A 24,536-nucleotide genomic window follows, 5' to 3' on the forward strand; every position below is an offset into this window, starting at 1 on the left:
TTGGGCCATGGGTTCTTCAAATGAACATTACCTACTTTGGGAAATTGATGATTTATTTGCCATTACTTAGCAGGGACGGTGAAGGAAAGGTGAACATGGGGTCACCCATGCAACGGCCAAAGCAAAGCACAAGCTCTGAATAATTCATGATCCCTCTTTGCCGCAGCATCTGGACACATCTGCTGCATTTGCCCCTGTAGGCTTTTTCTTGGCTTACTCAGAAAATCACGCTTTGGCAGCTGGGTACTGTTTCAAGTGGGTACTTTCCCTGAAGCATTAACGAGCTGTGATTTTGTTACAAATAGGGATTTTTGTTCCTCTTTTGCTGATGTCACTCGATGATCCTGCAGGGAATAGTGCTCAGATCTCTGCAGCCTGACGATCCCTGTGTGCCCTTTGGGACAGATGTACTTGCAAGCAGGAGATTGTTTTTCCTTTTGCTGCCCAGATTTATATTTCACTGAAGTCCTGTATCGATCCTGTTGCCGCTGGGCTGAGAGCTCGTTTTACTAAATGAGAAGAAAAACAGTTCCCCCAGCTGAACTCACGCAAAATGGAAAATCCTGCAACAAAACAGCTCTTAAAAAGGGGGCCTGAACAATCTTGCTGAACCTTGAGGGCTGCGCTGCTGATATTGGAACGGTATGTAATTTATTTAGCCTGACCTTTCCCTAAAAGACCGGGCTGGCGACGTTATCAAGGATCCTTTCTACCACTTGTACACCCATTGCCAAGGTGACATCCTGTTTCATGCGTCAGCCAGCGAAGATCGCATCCGCGCTGCTGTGATGCTTTGTTTGCTGTCCTGCCTGACAAGCTCTTGGCAGGGTTTCAGCTCCCGCGGATGGCAGCTGCTCCACGAGGGACCAAAACAGATTCAAGCTGGACGTTATTACAGGGAGTTTCACGCAGACAGAGCATGAGACTGGAGTCCCTTTCCATGAGACTGCATCATGGATGAGATGAAGCAAAGATGCCCAGAGGTGCTACCAGGCATAATGGGACTGGCAGGGGACCGCAGTGCTGTACACCAGGCTCAACCCCTCATCCCATCTCCCTCAGGATTTATATGTGTCCTCATGGTACTGGGAAAGCAGAGGAAGCTCACTTTTGCTTAATGCAGAGGCTTGCCAAAGCACAGTCGAGTTTGGATGCTGAAGAATAACCAGTAGAACAGATCCCACCACTGCACAAAACTACCTGTCCCCCTCCCAGAGGGTGCTTTTCCAGAGGGTCCCAGGAAGAGACAGGGACGTAGGTGTGGGGTATGTGTCTGTCCTTCACATGAGAGCCTGTCAGCAGTGGAGAAAACTGCAGTGGGGAGGAAAATGGTTCCCATAAAGCTTCTCCCCCCACTTCACCAAGGGATTGAAACCACTGAATGAGTAGTATTTTTCACTGGTGGTTCCCACCACTCTCAACAGCATTTCAGCGACACATGGGGACAAAGGCTGCAGCTAAAAAAGTCTCCAATCCCTACCAACTTCTTGTAAGAGACTACATGGTCTACAGTTATAAGGGGTAAAAATTACTTAGGTGGCTCACAGGAACAAAGCCAGCTCTGCTTCAGATGTCAAAGGTAGGCAAGCTTCATGGAAGTTTCCTACACGCCCATCCATTTCCCACTCCAATCCTGCCAGCCTTGGGGCAGGCTGAACTCCCCTCCCACAGGTCTGATCTGAAAGAGGAGCCAGACTCCACTAGGAGGACAGGCCAGAAGATGCTCTTGGCCATGGATATGGCTCTCATGGTACCTGTGTTCTCCTCGGACTGGTTGAAGCCACAGATCTGACAGATGCTGCGAACCCATTTGTTCATGTCGTCCTCAGTCTCAGCCACCAGGTAGAAGGTCCTGTCACTTGTCTTGATGTCAAAGATGTAGCTGTCCTGCAGTTCCTTCTTGTTGAAGGTCAGGCCCGCGTCCACTTGCTCACAGAAATTGAGGTTGATAACACGCAAAGGTTTCTTGGAGTGGTCATTTTTGTAGTACTCCAGAACGTCGGGGTCACCACTCATCCGACCACTGCGCAGGACGAACCAGCGTTTCTTCCATGCCTGAAACCAAGAAAAGAGGAAGCATGAACCCTATCACTGAATCTGTGAGAGTGAAAAACCACTGCTAGGCACAGGGTGACACAGAGGGACATGACACTTCTCCACCATGAGATGCTGTGGGATGTTCCTCAGGACATCCCTGAAAGAGGTGCATAGACTCAGCTCAGTTCTTCAGTTCAACACTAAAATCCCACTGGTTATTCAGGAGAATTAAATACTGAAATAGTATTGTAGCATAAGATGACACCAAGAAGGCTCAGAGTCTTGAGACTCAGATCAACCTTGCTCCTACCCTACAGCCCAGCCACACTCCCAGGACCCAAATACTCTTCTCTTCTTGATGTGAGATAATCTGTGCAGTGGCATTACCAGTCACGGCAGTGCCAAAATGCCTTTCAGAAGCTTGGAGTTGTTCAGGCACTTTGGACACAGCACCCTGGGTGTTCTGACCTTCAGAGAAACCCCTGCGACCATCATAGCATGTGTCTGCAGATACCAACCACGTCAATCCCATCTCTGTTTAAATGCCAGGATAGAAAGAATAGTAAAACCAATAGGGAACTGGTTTGTTTTTTTAAATATCAGGAATAATGCCAGGGAGGCCCATGGAGAATCCAAGCTTCATTTGTTTTTTAGCATCCTTGGCTCCCTGGCATGTAGGCAACTCCTTGCAAAGGAAAAGGTTATCACTGATTCTTCCAAGCACTGCTGACGGCAGCCCCTGGCCAAACCACCCATGGAATGGACTCAGGGGGTTACGAAGTTTAAAGCAAATCAGCAAAATAAATGTCAGCCACCAGTCCTGGCCCTGAAAGCTACGGCCCTACTGCTCTCCCCAAGCCAAATGCAACTGGGAGCCCACAGGAGGGGGAATAGCCACAGTGATAATGTGCTAAATGCTAAAACCTAAATTACATGGAAAACTGTGCAATGTAACTCCCCATCCTATGGGATGGACAGTGGGTTTTTCTGGGGTGTTCTCCACAGGAGGATCATGGCACCTATGTGAGGGATGCACAGGTTGAGGGACCACCTCAAGCTGCTGTCCATTGCAAGAGGTCTGCTGCCTTGCAGAGGTCTCAGCACCCAGGGCCTGTGGAAGGGAAGGGCTACATCTAAGCATGGTCCTCAAAGCAGTTTGTTCAGGATGTCTTTGAAGGCAGCAGAGGTTTGAGAGGTGCATGCAGATGAGTGGGGCGATGTGGATTATTACCAGTGCTCCTGCATTACCTGACACACACCTCGGTTTGTACCAAAGGACGCCAAGGGAGGGCAATGTGATCCCCACCATCCCACCCTGGCTGTGGACCTTTTTTCTTCTGTTAATGAGATTTCCCTCATTTATATTTTTATATATATAGCCAGTTTTGGAATTCATATGATTATAAGAGGTTGGGTCATGAGGAAGCACATGATGTCCTTAAGAAAGAGAACTAAAAGCCACAAACATTTTTAATATCCAAGGGAGGCAGCAGGGCAAGTGGTGTGCTGGGTCCTCCATGATGCTCCCCAGGTGCTGACCACAGCCCTGTGAGGCTTTGCATATTGGTGATGGGCATGTGCTAGATCTCAGCCAGCCAACTGCACGAGGATCCCACGATTTTGGAGAATTTTGTGGCTGTAATAAGGGTAAGAAATGTCTGCGATGTTTTCCCCGAACAGAATGATTCACACCATCCTTCTCAAAGGCTTAAAAATAGCTTTTGGTGGTGTCTTTTAGATTTGTAACCAAATTAGTTTTACACTAATTCTCAAACCAGGTCCTGGTGCCAGGAAAGCAACTTCAGTGCAATCTTCTAGAGGCAGCGAAGCGGCAAATTGCTTAGCAGGAGGACGTGCAAGGCTGGCAGATTTTGGTTTAATCTAGGAGACAGTCACCCACTTCTCATCAAAACGGCTGCTTTTAGATGAAAAAATAGACACACAGTAGAGCTGTGTCCATGAGGGAGGGGAAAATCCAATTTCACCAGGTAGCAGCAATAATTTGCTAGTCTATCTATCTCCTCAAAACGGATCACCCAAATCTTTGGAAAACAAACTCATGAACATTTTTTTCTAGTTCTAGGTGGAAAATGTCCCATTAGCTTCTTCCTGTTAGCACTGAGTCATTTCTTTGCAGTCACTTGGCGGGGCGAATATATAGGCATACATCAGTGAAAGAAGATGGAGTTGTGCAACCACATGAACCATCACCTGAATGAAGACACATCCAACACCAGTTCTGGCTGCTTAGCTTGTTGCTTTCCAACCATTTGGAATGTAATCTTGCAGCATCCCTTCTTGGCTGAGACGCTGCATTAAAAAACCCACTAGGTACAGAAACTAGACTCCAGAATTTAAAGTTTTCATGAAAAAAATAGGAGGAAATGCTGCAAGTAAGGCAAATGATGCTACCACAGCTTCTCTTTTAATCACTAATGTGAGAGCCACAAGTTCTCCAATTCTCTTTGGTCTGTCTGGTAGCAATGAAAAGCCCCACACAGTCAACATTTGGCAGAGAAAACAATATAACACACACGGTCTGCTGGTACTGAATAAGTTCTAGCATAGGCTGGTTGCAAAAGAATGGGTCTTGCCAGCACAAAATTTCTTGGGAAGCTTCAGGACCTGGAGTATCATTGGAGGATGGGACCACTGGACAGGGCAGCAGCCCCATCAGGCTGGGATGACCACCCAGTCCACCTCTGCATGGTGCTCTCCTGATGATAAAGAGTCACTGGTGTTCTAAAACAGCTTCTGACCCAGAGAAACAGCTCATGGCAGAAGCCTCTGTAGTGCCTATCCTGGACAGGTGGCTGTAGGCAGCACAGCTGGAGGCATCTCCCACCACACTTCCCTGCACTTCCTGCCTCCTAAGATCAGTTTCTGAACCAGAGAAATAAGCACTGATCACTAGAAGAGAAAGAAGTAAACAATAAAGAAATAGCCAGGAACCTCCTTATCTTTATAGAAATTTTCCCCATTTCTTCGAATTTTTGAACATTGAGCTCAGCAAGCGTATTTTATTTCTTCCTCATGGATTTGCTATGTCTTCATTAGGAACAGGGCTCAGCTTGCATTTGCCAGGTTGTGGCCGCTCTTGGAGCATCTCTTGGCACTATTGGAGCTTGCTTCAACATACTGCTACCCATGGCAAAGGATAAGGACTCTGCATCCTCCTGGGACACCCATTCAAAGCTATCAGTACCATCCAAATCTCCCACATTTAGGCTTCCCTAGGATATCATCTTCCTGCAAGAGGGTGATTTAAGGGTCTACTGATCACCACTTATGACAGCAGTAAGCTGTATGTGATCCACATGTGCACAGCAATCTCAGCCAATGCCAAACCAAAGGTGGATGCAACTCCATATGAACGCACATGCTCTTTCCAAGACCATCTTCCCCTGGCATGGGGCTGTGATGACCAACATTTATTTCCTCCTCCACTTGAATTTTCCTTCTCTCCCTACTTCTATTTCTTCCTAGCTCTTCTGCAGCCCCTGCTGCCATCAGTCCACTCCTGCCAAAGTATTGTGCCTCACCGGCCCGTGGTGTGAGCCAAGGGCTGTGTATGTTTAACAGCTTTGCAGTGCAGAGAGGCCAGCAGCTTAACAGCCATAAAATGGTGCCTTTGCAGCACAAACTTCCAGCTGTGCGGTCCTTTGCCTGCATCAGGTTCCTTCACAGTTCAATTACAGCTGCCAAAGGCCCTCAGTATCACTGAGAAATATTTTGACACTTGGCAAGTATATCTTTTAAAGACTTGCTTGTTAAAAAAAATGCCCATGCCCATCCATCATGCTCCCATTGCAATGTGAATCCTCCCTGGGTATGGAGAAATGTAACTGCTGCTTGATTGCCTTCCACCTCAACAGTGCCATGGCAGGTTAAAGTTTACAAACCTGACCCCTTTCCAGTTGGATGCTACTCGGAGCTAGTTGTTTTAAGGAAAGTTGGGTTGGCAGAGATGAAGTTGGTGCTGCTGGGTTCACTGGCTGAGCATACTCAGCAGGGATGCTCTGGGGGGCTCAGGCAGTGCTTGGGACTCTTCCTGTCCTTCCTCCTGGGTGAGGAAGTGGCTGCTCTTGAGCGACTGAGGTACCACCACAACCATACCATACCATGCCATGCCATGCCGTGCCATGCCATGCCATGCCATGCCATGCCATGCCATGCCATGCCATACCAATCTTCCTACCGCCACCATACTATCTTTCTACCACTCCATGAATGAGGTCCCTCATGTCCCCTGTGGATGTCCTGATGACACAATGCTGTGACAGAGATGGTGGCATCATGGAAGGGGGCTCAAACTGTCCTTTGTCAGAGAATCTGGGGCCTCCAAGTACCCAAATGCAATTAAGGACAGACCAGATAGAGGCTTTATTAACTATGATTATAGTGAGAGGATATTTCAACAGCATCTTCCCTTTTGCTCCCCTGTTCTCTGCAAAGTGATTGCAGATATCCAGCCAACATGCTGTTTCTGAAAAAAAGAAAAGGGGTGAGGAAAATTGTAATTTCAGTGTTACTAAAGCCAAGTATCCATCCCTGAGGAGCCTGCCAAGTGCCCCAATCCTAAGAAGGAATCAAATAGTGACAATATGGAGAGAGGGCTCTTGGTGGGGCCTATAGGAGAGGTCCACCCAGTATTATTTTAGCTCTGAAATCAGGTGTTGGAAACAGTTAGAAACTGTTATATTTGAGTTGAAAGGGATGTTCATTCAATTAGGATAAACTCCTATATATCAGATCCCTCAAATCTGAAATATTATTAATTTTAGCAACACACTCTCATAGCATATAAGAGAAAAGAGAGAAGAGAGAAGAGAGAAGAGAGAAGAGAAGAGAAGAGAAGAGAAGAGAAGAGAAGAGAAGAGAAGAGAAGAGAGAAAGAGAAGAGAAGAGAGAGAAGAGAGAAGAGAGAAGAGAAGAGAAGAGAAGAGAAGAGAAGAGAAGAGAAGAGAAGAGAAGAGAAGAGAAGAGAAGAGAAGAGAAGAGAAGAGAAGAGAAGAGAAGAGAAGAGAAGAGAAGAGAAGAGAGAAGATAAAAGAAATATATATTTCCCAGGAAATCTCTCTGCCCTGTTCCTTCTCCCCCTGACATCAACTTCATGCCCACCAGCACTGCACACTACCAGTGTGAAATAAACCTTCCAAAATCTGATCTGACACAAATCACAGGGTCTAATCCAAGCTGGCAGGCAGGATGAGCGACCTAGCCATGACATCAGGCAAATTTCTCACACCGGGATGAGCGATTCAAGGAGGAAACCCCCACAGCAGGGCAAGCACGTGCTTGTGTCCCAGATTTGCCCAGGGCCAGAGAAGCTCTGGGTGGTGCAGGACAGCTCCTGTCTTTGCCCTGTGGCCATCAGCTGCTGGCAGGGATGCCACCATGTCCAGAGAAAGTCAAGAGCCTGTCCCAGCCAACACACCCCCAGTTTTCACTCTGCGGTGCAAAGCGGTCTTGCACCCCATTGAGCACGTTCACCCTCTGGCTCCTGGCACATCTGGTGAGGAGTTTACGCTTCAGGAGCATGTGAGAAGGACTGCAGCTCCTGGAAAGATCTCACTGCTCTTCCCAGTCACTCTGTCCCCTTGATGCCCCCTCCAGCCTGCTACCACTTTAGATATCCTGGCAAGATCACCCCTGGGAAAGGGGGATAGAAATAATGGGGGTATGCTGAAAGCATGTTTTGGGGTGGCTTGGGCCATTCAGTGGTGTTACTGTTTTTACCATCTGCAACAATTACACTGACGGTAACTGTTGGACTGTGTTACCCAGCACTGGAGCTGATCCTGCCCTGGCAAACCCACCCCCGCAGTCCTGTAGAAGGAACATGATCCCCTACTGTGGCTGGTGCTACCACCATCAGCGAGTGAAGCCCCATACAGGAGGATTGTAGAGTAACCTATTGGTGACCTGTATAATAATTTTGTCTTCCTCTGTGTCCCCGGGGGCTTTTTATCTCGTCTGATAGACAGAAGGATGTTGGTTTTATTATTCATGCAAGAACACCTCTCCCCTCCCTGTCTTAGCGCTAACTCAAGGGAAATGCGATTTGGAAGTAGATTTGTAAGCATCAAGGAAGCCTCCTCTGTCTGCTCAAGTAATAGTTCTGCTGGCTGATTGCTGTCACATAGCCCCAGTGTCCCCAAGCCCAAGAGCAAGCAGGAGCCCCACTCCTGCCCTTTCCGATCCCCCACATCGTTCCCTAAGCACCTTCTCTTTGCCCGCTGCCCGCTCACAGCACCTTTCCACAGGCTGCTGGGAACAGAGAGTCCCAACCCCACTCCTCGCACCCTTCAAAGGAATGGAGACTGCTCCCTGCTCATCACGCGCCTGCTGTGGCCGAGTTCACAGCGAGTTCGTTAGCAGTATCGCTTTGGGGGAGGCTTGATTGGCAGCGTTAATGACGCCGCAACGCAGCGGCAAGACCCTGCAGGGCACGGGAAACCTTGCCGGGGTACAAAGAGGCTCTTCCTCGCTGAGGGATTGAGGGAAGGTGATGCAAAGAAAAAAAACCCCAACCCAGTGTGTATCTCAGGCTGTCAAACTGACCTCCCCTCCTGGCATTTTTTTTCCCACTGTTGGAGGTGTAATTAGGCTTCAGAGCACACGCTGAATCGCTACGTGTGAAATCCACCCAAGGGCAGCACGGCCAGCATGAGACGTCCTGCACCGAGCATCACTCTCGGCTGGGTGAGATGGGTTTTTAAGGAGGTGAGGCACAAACACAGACTAAAACCTATTTGCAAGACCATTTAAAAACCTATAGGCTTCAAAAACAGCTCCTGCCACCAGAGATGTTTGCTTACTAGGGAAGGAAGGGTTTGGGACCAATTGGAGCTAAAGGTACACTGGTGTGAGCTGCAGGACCTGCTCCTCACCTCCACCCTCTGCAAACGCGATGGGAGACACAGCAGTGACACAATGTGGAAAACATTTCCCTTTATATTTATTTTACAGGAGCTCTCTGGTTGGAAAGATTTCGGTAGCTCTGTGCTGCATGGTCAATCTTAAGAAAATAAAGATTTCTCTCTGGGACGTGAGGGCACTGACAGCATTTCTGATGGGATTCGGGAGTGCCTGATTAAGGATGGGATGGAAAAACAAAATACCAAATAGTGAAGTTGTACTTACATCACCAGACAAGCTTGACTGTCTGAGAAAGAAGGACACAGGGGAAACCCTGGGTAAGGGTTAGGCTTGTGTTCCTGTCTGGAGGGTGAGTAGAAAGGATGGAGCCAAACTCTACTGGGAGAAGCCCGGGGATAGCATGAGAGGCAATGGGAAAGTCTAAATGCAAGGAAAAGGCTCCAAAATAAGAGGTAGGACAAGAAAAAAATCCAGATGGGGTGATGTCCATCCTTGGAGATATTTAGAACCCACATGGACAAGGCCAGGAGTGATGTGATTTACCTCCAGAGTTGGCCCTAATTTCAAGCTGGCTCTGCCTTGAGAGGGAGGTTGGTTTGGAGATCTCCAAAGGTCCTTTCTGATCTATTATCTCCAATTCTAAATTACTTTTCCATAGTTAGGTCCAGCTCCTAGTGAACCTGTCATATGGAGACCTGATGAGACCGCTCAGGTCCCGAGTCCCGATGTGGGACCAGTGCAGCCACTCATTGCACATCCATCTGCATATTTAGCATGAGAAAGGGCAGCACTGGGATTTTTCAACTCTCATTGAATAGAGCAACCTTTTCTGGATAATTCCTTCTGCTGAAAGCATGGTGCCTTTGCAAGTGAGAAGGTGCTGGGAAAGTAAGGGGTTCAAAGGACTGACCTGGAGCCCAGCTCTTGCCTCAGGGTTGGCTGTGAATGGTCCATGTGCACAACCTCGAATGCATCCCTGCTACCATTCATGGATTTTGTTATCTGGAATTATTTTCAGCCCTGCTCTGTATTCCACTCTGTTATTCCTAGCTGAAAACTCTCCCACCGCCCTGCCATGGCACATCCTCTGTGGGATACTGGAGCAGCACTCAAAGGGGGTACAGGCAGGTGGGTGGTTGTACCTGCATGGGGATAGACAGAGCTGGTGTCTCCCTGGGGATCTGCAGGACACCCAGGGAAAGGGTGGGATGACACCACCATTACCTCTGCCCTAAGCCCCCATCAGCCAGCCCGAGAAAAACAGCACAAGAAAATGATCACATCCTATAAAAGCAACGTTGCAGGCAATGGCGCCGGGGTCCCGATGGGATTGCAGCAAATCTTTATTTAGTCTGGGTCTAATCCAGAAAAGGAGTGCCACTAAAGGAATTTTCATCCTTGGCCTTGAGGTGCTTTGTTTTCAGCAATACTGCTCTGTAGGGAGATTCCCACCCACTTTATCTGCCTTTGGCTGCATCCCGACTCGACACTGGTGTAAGTGACAGAGTGATGGCACTGCTGTATCGCCTCATGGAGCACAAGCACGTGGTTCTGCCACACGACTGATGAACTGAGCACAAAGCTGCACAGTCCCTGTCCCCCACTGCCAGCATAGCACCATGGGGGCTGGCTTGTACCTTGTGGCCTCTCTGAAGGGGCCAGGGACACGGCCTGCAAGAACCAAACAGGATGCCGCAGCAGCCTATGATGTTTTATTTATCACATATATTACAATATTACAGTTATACATATTTTACATGACGCATATCGAGACCGGTGCTCTTCAAGTCTGTTTGCAAAACCCGGCTGCCACCACTGACTACACTCAGTCCTGTGGAGGTGACCAAGAGCTGACCAAGTCAGCCCATGCCATGTGCACATGCCAACAGCAAGAGCAGAGTTTATTTTGCTTTTTCAGCTTTGGGTTTCTGGAAGCAAAAGCAAACTGCTCGGAGATTTTTTTTCTCTCCTGAGACTCTGGTATCAGTCTCTGATAAGAGATTTCCCGGCCATTACACAAGCAGGGCTGGACATGGGAATGCAGCATGAATAAATGACTTGGAGCACAGCATTTTGATAACTGAGTTTTTCTAGCTTTCTGGCCTCTGCAAGAGCAAAATAAATTCCACAGCAGTGTCAGAAAATTTCCTCTCCCTTGCCCCTAGCTTTGGGCTACCTAGAGCTGCTACTCTCATTGCCCAGAGAAGTTGTGGCTATCCCATCCCTGGAAGTGTTCAAGGCCAGGCTGGATGGGGCTTTGACAACCTGGTCCAATGGAAGGTGTCTCTGCCTGTGGCAGAGGGGTTAGAACAAGATGATCTTTAAGGTCTCTTCCAACCCAAACCATTATATGATTCTCTGATTCTATCAACATGGATCTGCCCAAAAAACACCCACACCATGTTGGCAGAAGCCACAGTTTCCCAGACTTCCTTGGCAAACATACACCAGTCCCTGCCCACACAAAACTCATTGCTGGGATGCTTCATCCAATGAGTGCCCAGTGATGGGCTTCACTGGAAAAAAACCAGCACTGCCCATCTCCCCTCTGCCTTCTCTTGGAGGTTGTGGCTGTTCTCGAATCCTGTGTCACCTTTTGCCAGCTCTCTGTGACATCCACGGAGATGCTCAAGAAAGGACAAGGTTTAGTTTCACCAGGCTTGGGCTTGGTTGAGAGATATTTTCCAGACAGGGTATTGCATTTTGGGATTTCTTTTGTCCCACATCCATGAGCATCCATGGTACCCTGGAGGGAGATGGGGAAGGGGCTGCTATATTCCCTATCAATGAACCCTTTCCAAATCCTGAACACTGATGGAAAGTGCTTCAAAGCAAAGCTGATTTAAAGCAGCACTTTTGAAGAAAGAAAAGAATCTGAAAAAGCCAATTTAAGGCTTAGTTTTAATCATTGGGAGATAGGCACCCATGTCAGCTCTCGCAGTTGAATCCCATAATTAAACTACTCTGCCCTCAATATCTCAGGTGAAGGCAGATGGAAATACAGATGGACATAAAATTGGATATCAGGAATGAGAGGTATGTCAGAATGCTTTCCCCAGCCCTTGACATGTCCACCTCCTTTCCTTAAAGTCTGCAGGAAAAGTTCCTTAAAAAGTGATATTGAATGTCTTCTGAGCTTAACAGAATCTACGCACAACAAAAATCACCATCTCATTTAGTTTGATATGATGAGCTGGAGATACCATGGGGCTGAAGATGATAGTAAAGGGTCAGGATGTGTTTCCGGTCATCTAAAGGACTCTGGTCTGGGATAGGCTTGCCTTTCCAGGGATGGTTTCTAATTTTAGAAAAGCTCCAAGGCTTGTTAATTTTCAGCCACTTTAATGAGCTGTCTCATCATCTGTAACCATCTCCAGCTCAACTAACCTCTGCAGGGGGAGAAACGGGCCTGATTTGGCTCATGTTGAACTCACAGTCTGCTCACAACCCTTTGCATCTCCTCGTGGTAGCTGGCTGTGTGACAAGGACAGCATCACATTGCTGGCACAAAGAAGGCAACAAGGAAGGTGAAAGGTCTGTAATGGCTTCTCTGCAAGGAACTAATAAGTGGGACAGGACTCCTTAGTCTGGAAAAGAGTCAGGAGAGGAGAGATACTGAGGAAACCCTCAGTGGCAGGGAGAGGGTGGTAGAGATGACCTACTCACTCTTGTCTAATACAAGACTGACAGAGATACAGGAAGGTAACAGGTGCCAGGCTCTGGGCACACAAAAGGAGACTTTCCTTGGGCAACACAAAAATGACCTTGCTGAAGGATGCTCAGAAGGATTCAAGTTTAGCTGTCCCCATTTGGAGACTGAATAAAATCATGGAAACAAAATCCCCCCAAGGTCACTGAGTGCCACCATGTGTGGTGATGGAGTTCTGCAATGAAAACTGTTTACAACAGGGAAAATATTGGGAGGAGGAGAGAGTCTTCCCTAGACGCTGGTTTACTGACCACTGTGCAACATTCAACACTAGAAGGACTTGGGATTGACTCTCTGTGGATGTTCAAATGTGTCACACTTGGAAAGGGCAAGGGAGGCAGCACTGTCCACACCAACCCTCATGGCAGAGCCCAACCACCACAGCTTAACATGATGCCCTGGTTTTACTCCAGGAAATATGGGTGCTTCTATTTTGGCAAGACAAGAGAGGAGGCCAAACACATTAAATGTGGGCAAAAGTGAGAAATGGAGCCAAAAGCTGCTATGAAAAAGACAGCTTGGTGGAGAGCAGCACCAATGACACTCACCTATCTGCTGGTTTCTCATGGTTTAGTTGATTTTAGGACCTGAGTTTCATTCCTGCAGCTTAAGACGGCACCCTAACGAGTAGATTCCCTGATGGTTTATAATGTGTAAGCTGATGTGAAAGCCTTTCCTTAGTTAAAAGAGGATTTCTCCCCTCTTCCAGCTCACCCTTTTAGATGAAACTCATAGACACCTAATTATCTCATCTGTATGTCAGGCCCCTCTGAAACCTGCTGAGGGATTTACTGGTTTCCAGGAGACTCTCACAGAAGGCACACGAACAACCAGACACCGCCCAAGGCTCTGCATCAGCCATGCGGAGCTCACAGCCCTGACCGCTGCTCTCCTGACAGGCACCCTGCTCAGGCAGTTTGGCTCAAGGGCTTCAGGGCAGCAGAGCATTCACGGTACACAGGGGGGCAACCCCAAATCTGCACCACACATGGGTTCAGACCTTACTTGTTGCACAGCTGGTTGAGAGCGGCCAGCTAAAATACACATATTTCTGGTTTCAAGCCTGGTGCCTCTCGAGATCCAGATCTCCCCAGTAGCCAAAACATCTGTCAGCGACAGCAGTTGGCTGGGGTCTGTGTTGAGTCCCCACAACACTTCCAGTCCCACAACCCTGTGCCCACAGAAGGAAATTTTCATCCACGTTTCCCCTGTACCTGTTTGAATCACAGATTCAGGCTGTCCTGGACTCTTATGGTCCCTTCCAACCTGAATTATTCAATTATCTTATGACTGTAAATTTATTTCTTCTATATAACAGACTCTAAATTAAATGCACTTTTATGTCCATATGGACCCCACTAACCACTCATTTGTCCTCATACTTGGCCAAGAGCTGCAGAAAGAAAAAAGAAAGGAGAGCGTTGTTTCCCAGCAGCCACTCTGTGGCTTTGGCATCTTGCAAGGGGATTTTGTGATGATGCCCTTTTCCACGAGACTGGAGCACCCTTAACATGATCATGGGGAGAAAATATCCCAATCACCTGGCTATTCCAACCTCTCAGCTCTTCCAAAAAAACTAATCAGCTTCCAGTCTAAGCATTTCTGTGACAAACACCCTTTCTGCAAAACCTTCATGTTTCCTTTCTCCCTCTGGCATTGAAATTAGTAGCCAGGTACTCCAACACATTTTGCTGATGTTGTACATAAGGAGAAATAAATGCACCTCATACCCCTTCATTTAGACATGAAAGGTCACTGTAGCTGTTTCTGACGCAGCCTCAACTCACATCAGGAGCTGCTCGTGCAGTTTCTTTCCACCAAGTCCAGAAAACCCTGCATTTGGTGATTCACTGCCCCTTTCCGTAGGAACAACCTTAATTTCTTCCCCTTTGATGTTCAATTTTGCATTGGGCTGTCTTCTAACATATTTTTTTTTCAAATGTGCTCTGCTTGCCAAGTGATCCAGACTGCCCTGTCTGATGAATTTGTCTTCAACATTTACCGTTTCATTACCCTCTGTGCCACCGGCTGCTTCTCCCCACAGGAGCCATTGGATTTGCTCCACTTAGGGAAATGCTGAGACCTATTATTAGCATTTATCCCTGAAAAGCGGCACAAAGAAGCGCCACATTTGTGGGTGACATCTTTCTGGGATCTGTCAGGTTTTAATTTACTTGCCACACTCTTGGGGCTGTATGGACTGCCCTCACTACCCTATAGGTGCCTCTTAACAGACCAGAGGGCTACACCACTGGGCCAAGATTGATGCTGGCCATCGACCTATTGCTGCCTGGGGAGTCTCTTCAGTACATTTCTTCTACCTTCTAGATTTGAAATAATTCCCTTATATTAGAATCACCTAATCTCTTTCATCCCATATCTGGAAAGCCGTTGTCTTCTTTTTCCATGCTTTGGTGGAAAGGCAGGAAGACTGCTGCTTCCTGAACCTCCTTGCGAGCTTCCTTGCAGGAACTTTGCATACTGTTCTGCTCAACTTTTTCCTCAAATACCAGACTTTCAAATCTTTCTAAGGTTCTTCACTGAAGGAAATCCTTCCAAAAAACAAGGGGAAATGGCCATTGAGAGTTTCAGTTGTGGCAGAAGGTTTTAGGAGATGCAGTCTCCAGAAACCATCCACACAGAATCTAGAAGAGAGCAAGTAAAAGCCCTTGGCTTCCTTGCAGGAAGAAAGACCTTCCCCAAACGGTAGCACCTCAAAGACAGATGACTAGGGTCTAATGGATGTTGCAGTAGCATATGACTGTGTATACAACCTTCAGGAAGAGCAGCCAACATAGTGCTGAGGCACTTTATCAACCACATGTCTGCCCCAGCCTTTGCCTTCTGCCAGCAAACAAAGCCTGGCAAAGATATTTTGGAGCTCAAATAATCTGTTTGGCTTTGGGAACTCAAGCACCTAACAGGTCACTTGATCAACAGTAGTATGGTTTAGTCAACACAGATGAGGAGATCAAATGGATGAGAAGATGGCCCAGTCAGCCTGCTTCTAATGAATATTCATGTCAATATTGCCTTCTGAAAACTAGAGCCTGTAGAAACCCTCACAATAGTGTATTTGGGACGCTACAGGGTTCCTGGTCATTTCTATTTCCTGCTTGACCAACAGCACAGTTAGGACATCAAATACTGTGATTCTGACCTGAAGAATGCCCACAAATTTGGCCGAATAGGGCAGAAAAATAACCTGGGATAATGGTACCAGATTGCCTTCTTTAAAGACTTCTTTAAAATCAAGGAAGCCAAAGGGAAATAAATTGGCTGAGGTGCTGAAAAACACTTCACAATAGCCAAAAAGCTACTGGATCAACAGGAATGTTTTGTGTGACTTCTGTGGATTAGCCTTTTTTCCTTAAATTTAAATTATTCCATTAAAAATGGTGCAGACACACACAACTGAGGAAGTCTACTGTTCCCCCTGACTGATCACACAAGCCTCATTGTTTTGGAAATCCATCTGGAAGTCCTGCTTGAAGCCCATGTGCTTCAGGCTTCAGAGGAGTAGACAGGAGGGTGGGCACTAATTCCATATCACCACCACTGTACAGCAGCTCCTCCATGTGCCTGTTAATGTAAGCTGAAACATGGCAACATTTATATCAGGGGATTGAAACAGGGGTAGCTCTGTCTTGGCCTGGCAGCATGGATACGGTCATCACTGGAGGATGATGCCCATCACCTCTCCCTCCACTGGAATCCCAATGGCCACTGACCCAGCTATTGACCCCATCAGTAGCTGAAAAGCCTTTCCAAAAGCAGCAAACCTCTCTCCTTTCATGTATTATTAAAATTCTCACTGGTTAATTTATTAGGGTACTTTGCACTGGGAAAAATGACCTCTTTGTTGACCCACTTAAACATGCTCCACTCCAACACAAAACAGTGAGAATGGTAAAGGGAGAGCTGGGGAAGTTGTGCACAGACTGACGTCCTTTGTCTCAATGAGACAGCTCCAGGATGGAAGTGCTGGGACTCCCTGGCACGAGAGCAAAGGGCTAGACACAAGCCTTTACAGACCAAACCACAAAGGAAACATTCAGCCCGTAACGCCACATGGACACAGCCAGAGAAACAAGACTTCCCGGTCCTCCTTCCTACACAGCACTCATCCCTTCCTGAACCTGTGGGTTTGGGAAAGAAACCTTCATTTCTCCCCACGTTGCCTCCTCTAACAATGCAAATGGAAAACATGGTGAAGGGTGGTGGACAAACCCATCTTCATGTGGTGGGATTCACGGTGCTCACGAGGCAGCAAAACTGCACCCTGTACATCCTCCAGTCAAACATGTCCAGACTGATGCTCAGACTCCCCCATTCTCTGCTCCTGGGCTTCTCCAGCAAGGGAATCACTGGATTTGCCCCACAGAAATCCCTAATTCAAAACTAACATGTATGGGATGTGGTGGGAGCAGGGCACTGCTGGGCAAAACTGGTTAAGTCAAACTGACAGCACAAACACCACTAAGCACCAAAAGTAGTCCTGTAAGTGAAACAAGCAGGATTAGCTGTCATTAGGTCTTTTTTTCCATTAGTGTCATAAAGATAAAGCTGCTCTTGTCCCAGAAAGGCGGCCTGCAAAGTGCTCAGACTCTACAGGACTCTCAGGTTATTAGAGGAGGCATAAAAGCTCCATTTGCTTCATCACTGAGAAAGCACCTGGAAAGTGCAGTGATGACAAAAAGATGCCACAAGGTGCCTTCAAACCTTGAGGGGTTGGGAGCTGCCTCCTATGCCCTGCTCGTTGGCCTGGCTATCATACTAGGTTGCTGCTAGGGAGTGTTTTAAAGCTCAAATGTGTTTTTGTGGCTCATTCTCATGTGATGCTTTTTATCTCAAGCAACTGAGCTGCCAAATAACTTTGATACTAAAAGGGTAAGCCAAGAAAGTTCATGAGAACACCTAAAAAAGTGCCCTGAATTTCACCCCTTAGGAAAAGACCTAGAGGGAGACCTTGGAGATATACATGAAGCACATTAATCCCTGATTATATTCAGTTTCATAGAGCTTACATATCCTGGGTGTTAGCTGAGCTAAAATACACAGAATGGGACTGAACAGAATAAACTGCAGCAGAAAGCTGAAAGCAAGATTGGGAGGTAGGAGTTTGTGAGATCCGATGCTGCAGCTGCCATTAATCTGTCAAAAACCCTTGGAGAAAGGGGTTTTACCCTGTTGTGCCAGTGTTCTCCAAGCATCAAATAAAGACCCGATCTCAGAAGGATATTACAAAAAATGACTGAACTCCTGTCTGCAAAAATACTTTGGGGGTGGAAAGTGGAGTTATAGGATGGGTGGGGAGTAATTTTTCTGCCTGCACCAGATCTGCAAACCAAGAGGTAGAAAACAGCGCGTGGGAACCTGAACCTGCAGCAAAGAGGGGTGGAAAGAGCAGTAACCGATGAGTTTTTTTGCAGGATGTGTTAATCATCCCTCTAGAAGAGGGACTGGGATGGGGGTGGAGGACTTGGCAGCTGGGATTTGAGATGTATTAGTACTAACTCACATCTGGGATCCATCCTGGAGCAGGAACACAGTGTCTGGACCAGGCAGGTCAGAAGGAAATGTTCTTTGTGGCTAACCTTCATGAAGGATCTGACCCGCTGAGCCAAGCATGGCCTTCAGAGGTGCCCCTCAAGCGACCTGGGATTGGGGACTACCACAGATGCTTTCCAAAGGGAGCGGAGAGTTTCTCCAAGTGATTTGCTCGGGGGCTTTAAGGACTGGCCTGCCATAGGCTGCCAGGGAAAAACAGATTCAGCTCTCACAGGGAGCCCCTGTTCCCGAATTCTTTGGCAGGGCAGGCTAAGCTTGGTGGTCTGATGTCTCAGGTGGGTGCATAGTAAGTTGAAAGATGCTTTCCCCTCTGCTATGGAGTGCTGCACCTCCACCTCAGTATCTCTTCAAATTTTCCTGCTTATCTGATCCTATTTGCATGTCTCTCCCACCAGTATAACTCTCTGTATTTCAATGGGGTTTTTCCTGGCTCACAGAAGCGAGTAGGGGACCAAGGTGCGGGCACAGGCGTGATCAGGGACTGCACCTACAGCTGGTAAGAGAGTCACTGTATTCCTGCACAGGACCTCATTTGCAAACCCCTTTGGAGGCATTTGTCTTTATAAACCAACATTACTAAAATATGGGACCCCTCTGGCCGTGCTGCAGAATGCACCTGGTACACGGCTTTCCTGCCCCACCTTGCATAGGCTGTTGGGTTTGGGAAAGATGGAAGTCCACACTGGGTTAAAATACCTCAGATTCCTTGGCTGAGTGTTTCTCCAAGGATATGTATATAATAACCCTGTGCTTTGCAAATGCTCGAGGGAAGGCATTCCTTATTACATTACCTCCTGATGCACAGGGGAGCCCAGGCTTTCCTTTTTCTGTGTACTTCCTAAACCCACCACACATTTCCTCACTCCCAGTCCAGCCCAGTGCCGCCCCACCATGCTGCAGCAGCCTGCTGCACATGGTTTGTGTTGACTCTATGGACGCCCTTTGCAAGCTCAAGTGATTTCTGCAGCTGAGTAAATAGGAGTGTAGCCCATTGTGGATCACTGAGCTGTCTACATGTGGCCTCCTCACCCTCCCACCAGCAAGGATGAGAAATAAGGACCCTGCTGGGTTCTCCACCCTGAACAAACACTGGAGACCAGTTCTCCTTCATAGCACGGGTGGGCTCCATGTGTAGCCAAGGTGCTCCTGATGACCACTCTTAGCATCCAGAAGAAAGTCGGACACCAAGCCAAGGATGTCTCCTTGCTTCAGCCAGCATGATCAAGAGAGAGATTGTAACAGCAGGAGCATGGAGAAATGAAGATTGGGGAGGTGGCAGCAGGACCAGGTTGGGGTTCAAAAGCTGTATGATTATGTCTAGAGATAAGGCCTAGTAGGGTTTTCTTTCTACTGCAGAAAGCACCCCACGTGTAAGTGAATCGGGAGAAAGGCTCTGAAGATCCCTTTGGTGCTGCAGGTCTTCAGAGGGGTTTGAGAATGGCAGGGTACAGTTTCAGACAGCTTCACTAAGGAGAAGATAGGAGGGAGGACCCCAAGGAAGGACCATCAGACAGGCACCCTCTGACTTCCACAGAGAGTGGTCCTGTATTAGTGAACAGGGTGGAGCTGGGCTAACAGTTGGACTCAATTAGCTAATCCCTTGGTTCAGCCAAGGGGCCATGGGGTCACCTCCACTCTGCACTTAGTCAAACAAGGCCAGGAAGCATCTAGACCCCATGAAACAAAGCAGCACTTATGGCTTCATATGTCACTGGCACCTGGATCTTCTATCCATCATTTGGTTTTCTGCAAACACAGCACCTCCTGTATCACCATCAGGTTCAGGTGCCACGATCCCAGGAAAATATCAGTAAACTGGAGGAAAATCAGAGAAGAACAAAGCAAACTATTACTATGGAGTCAGAGAGACTGACTTTCTGAGCTAATGTGTTTAGCTTGGCTTAACGGCAGCTTAGCAGGGGCTTGGCAACTCAACTGTCTGCAAATATTTGAAGGGTGTAAACACCAGGGACAAGAGGGAAATCACTGAGGGAGTTTCACAGAGCAGGATGAGCAGGAATGAAGGCACTAACCCACCATGATTGCTAACTGAGGCTTAGGTCCCTTAAAATACAATTTACTCAAGCTCCCTCATCTTGCAGCTGCTCTATAGGTCTCTTAGCTTCTGTTGTGTCACGATGGGATTCAGAGAAGCACACGTAACCCTAACATAGGGTTTTGTCTCTGTGGATGCCAACAAGGAGAAGATTTCTAGATGTTGGTGCAATTTAAAGCTCACCACTGCAAGGGCAAGTGGTACCAAACACCACACAGTCCTGCTCCCAGCAGGTGTTCAGGCTGATCAACGAGCACATTTCCCCACCTACACCCTGGTTTTCTCTTCCATCACCACCAGCTTAAAATCTAAAGCACAGGGATGAGGGCTGAGTTGTAGCTGAAATCTTAGGACAGACATGGCAAGAAACTGGCTATTCCATATCAATTCTGCAAAATTGTTTACTTAAAGAAGACATCCTTTAAATTCCCCTCCAAGCTCCTAAAGCAATCCCTTTTAGCGTTTCATAACTATGTTTGGATTTTTCAGTTCAAAGTAACACTTATTTTGAAACTGCAAGGGTTAAAGCAATAGCTCCAAATCAAAATATTTAATTTACAGTCAAAGGAAATATTTATTCATCTTTCAAGCTAACTTCTCCTTCAGCTTCACAGAACTCTCAGAGAAACCCCCTAAAACAAGTCATTGTATCTCATAGGGTGACTTCAAACTGTTTTGACTCCCTGTAGTGACGTTGCTAAACCCCAGACGAGGATATATCCCAGTAGGCACAAAAAAATTGCTTACGGAAGGGAAGATTCAAATTTAGAGTGGCTGCCTATCTATAAATAGTCTGCAGAACTAAAATACATTCCATTTTGGCTGGAAATGCCTTTTTGCCTTGTAGTCATAAACACTCCTGCCTTTTATAGTTGAACCAAATATTTGGTTTCTATAGTTATAACAGTGAGTACCCAATGGCCTTTATTTTTAATCTGCACGGTGTTTGCATGAAAAGCAGGGCAGCGGTTTGTGGGGACCTCAGAGGAGTCTGGACCACAGGTGCATCATTAAAAATAAACCTGTGAACAACACAAAAAGCTCTCCCTAAAGTATCCAAATGCTCCGAGCTTTGCTTGTAAACAGCATTTGGCTTTTAGATGCGGCACTAAGTGCGCCGAGAGTGAAAAGGCCAAGGAACTGGTGATTGCTAATATAATAATGAGGCTCTGTCCTACTAATCTGATGTTCTCAAAGCACTTTGCAGGCATTAATCATCCTCCCAGCAGGGCACGTTGGGGGATCGTCACTCCGAGCACGTTACCGGCCCAAGGCGGATGGGGGGAGAGCCACGTAGAGCCTGAAAGATCACAGATGTCCAAGGAGGGGGGGGTCTGCATTGCTTTATGTGTATATATATATTAAAAAAGTCATGGCCGCCTCCCTGAAACTTGCCTTCAAAGGGACCTATTTATCTCTCTGACAGCAATGCACATGAAAGCCCTATTATTCAGCGCTTAATAAATCAAACACCCTTCCACCAGCATTACTGATGGAAGGAGAAGGAAATTAAAGGTGACCTGCTTGGCTTGGAGATCATAGGATGCTTCCTCATCCACTTAGAATAATTTAAGGTGGTTAAATCCTGCCTGTAAGAACTAAACAGGTTTCACTGATCTTCACGTCCCACCTCAAAGAGGATCTCCGGGTGGGATATTGGGCTCTCAAGGGGCTCCTAGAGATTATGGTGCAAACCCAATGTCTCCATCCTTCCAAGCAGCAAGCCTGCAAACCTAGCCTTGTACATGGGCAGTACTTTCCCATGAAAACACCTGAATTCAGCTTCTTAGCAAATCTACAGCTGTTTCATTTAACACATCTGCATTTATTATCATGCTGGAGATGCCAAGAGGATGATGGGGCAGGAAGAGTGAAAGGTAAATCAGCCCAAACACAGTTTCAGCAGGCCTGGGTTCACACTGGCCAGCCAGAGACCTGGGGCCACCTGCTCAAGCTCAGGAACGAGGGATATCTTAATGCCTCATCCTATATTGTCTTCTACCAGAAGAAGCAACTCACACTTGCTGACATCTGCCTGGCACACTCCTGTGCCTGTTTCTGATGGGCTGATGGATGTCAGTGTGCCAGCCAGTTGTGTGAAGCTGCATCCACATGGAACAATTCCCTGTTTCAGCTGTTCTACCTAGCTATAGAAAGACAAGGGAAAGCTGCATCGTGAAAAAAAGCACCTGGAAATCACAGGGATTTATTACAAATTGCCCCAAAGGGATGAGTTTCTGCATGACTCACACAGTCTTGACCTCTTGCTCTATTAGGGCAAGTGAGTCTTGAATTATCCCAGGCCAGGGCTGTCTGGATGTGAAGAATGGATAATGCTGGGGGAAAAGAGCCGGTACAAGACCCAGCTTGTGGGAAGGGGCTGAAGACAGCCAAGCACACCTGCTTGTGGCAGGCAAGGAGCCACTGCTCCCTCCCTTAAATACATCAAAGAGTGAAAGTGGATGTTCCAGGTGAGATTAAAACCCTTTACCCCAGCTTTTTGATACTCACACAGTGCTCTTGGAAGAGCACCAGCGTGCAGTTGTGCAGCCGGGGGCACTTGTGCTCCTTGAGACTCTGCAGAGATGCCATCCCACACCGTGATGGCACAGAGCTTTGAAACCCTCTGAACACTGTGCATTTGCCTCAGGAGCTAATGAGGCTCTGACACGTCACTTATCATATTGCAACCTGCAAACGGCAGTTCTTTAGCTTCTGGCACCCCTCCCTCCTCTCTTCCACGGCATTAAAATGCTTCGTGCTTGCTCTGTCACTGATTGCCAAACCTGTGCTTGCTCTGCAATATTGATATTCTTGTATTTACCATCAGCCATCTCAGAGCTGTGTGGAAAAGGCCTACAGTAAATTGCTCCCATGATTTAACTACTCCCTTGGATTTCCAATGCCTTTCCAAGAAGCAGTGGGAAAGCTGAACATCACTGCATCAACCCAGTGTTGCTGGCTTGGAACAAAACCCTGAACCCCATCTCCAGCTGGAACAACCTCAGCTTGCATTGGCTGTAAAACCTGATGTGTTTTGGGGTGCTGTGGGGCATAAGATGGCTTTGTGCTTGGCCCAGTAGCCACAAGCAGTGCCAGGAACCCACGTTCCTGGCTTTAGGGGCAACTCTTACATACTGGCAGAAGAGATTTTCTCATCTGTAGGTTCACAGAAATGCAGAGTGGTTCTAGGATGGAACACTAATCCCATTAGGGACACATGCTCAGTGTTTGCAACATGCAACAAACCCCCATTTCAAACACACTTCTGGCCAAAATTGCCCTGTTCACACTCTATCACCTCTTGCAGCATCACTGTGGTTGTACAAAGCTGTCTGCTCCCACTCACATGTCTCAGAACCCCTGTGTGCTCCCCAAGCAGGTTCTTACAGCAACTGGGAAGCTCCTCCAGGGAGTCCTCAGGTTTATTTGGGCAAGAACATGAAAATACCAATGATTACAATCATTACTTCATCTCATGGCACCATGCAGAGCATCCGGGAACCGTCCAAGGTTATAGAAGAGCATATAAGAACCACACCCCAGGAAGGATCTGTTTGTATTTCCTATGTACAGCCTCATAGGATGAATAAAATGCTTGTGCATTTGTTCATCGAGTTTGGGTGAAAAGCTTGTCCAAGATGTCACATGTGGGGAAGAACTGATGGCTTTTTTCAGAATAAGACTCTTCTGGGCTTAGCTCAGGTCAAGTCCAGCAACCACTCTCTGCGTGTTCTGATCTCTAACACGTTCCAACATTTTATGCAATTTGCAAAAAATCAAGGAAATTGATTTTTTTTTTTTTTCATTTTTCGAGAACGGAATCATTTAACTAAAGAAGTTTACAGTGAAGGTGGAAGGATGCAACTGATCTCAGGGAAGTCTGGTCCTGGGATGGGGAAGGGGAGGGGCAACAGGTCAGTACTGCCCTTATGGAAGGGTCAAAGCAGCAAGGAAGAAGACACAGTTTTTTTATATGGAATAAGGTGTGATTTCAACAGCCAAACCTGCTTTATCCTGGCCCAAGCCACCACTGCAGCCGAAATACAGATTTAGGGCTGGATCCTCATCTTGGACACTCAGGTTAACATACAGACAACCTCCACTGTTTTTAAGCTCTCCTGGATTTACATTTCCATCAAAGAGAGGTTGTGAGAAGCACCATGGCCATTGAAAGCTGCAGCTCCCTGGCATTCATTCAGCTGCCATTACTTCCCTGCAACTTGACTCGCTCATAAGTGCAGAATACAAGAAAGCTATGGCTCGTCAGCAGCAGTCTCC

At 47.2% G+C, this 24,536-nt stretch overlaps 1 protein-coding gene across 1 annotated transcript in view; it reads right to left on the reverse strand.

Annotated features, from left to right (window-relative positions):
- GAB2 (GRB2 associated binding protein 2) overlaps positions 1-24,536 on the reverse strand; it is a 92,900-nt gene that overhangs the window by 36,998 nt on the left and 31,366 nt on the right. Inside the window, exon 2 of the mRNA XM_050333765.1 lies at positions 1,755-2,055. Coding sequence (XP_050189722.1) covers positions 1,755-2,055 — 301 coding nt within the window. The remainder of the gene's footprint in view (positions 1-1,754; positions 2,056-24,536) is intronic.

The sequence above is a fragment of the Myiozetetes cayanensis genome, unplaced genomic scaffold, assembly GCF_022539395.1.
Source record: "Myiozetetes cayanensis isolate MyiCay16 unplaced genomic scaffold, myiCay2020 scf5-8, whole genome shotgun sequence".
Taxonomy (NCBI): Eukaryota; Metazoa; Chordata; class Aves; order Passeriformes; family Tyrannidae; genus Myiozetetes; species Myiozetetes cayanensis.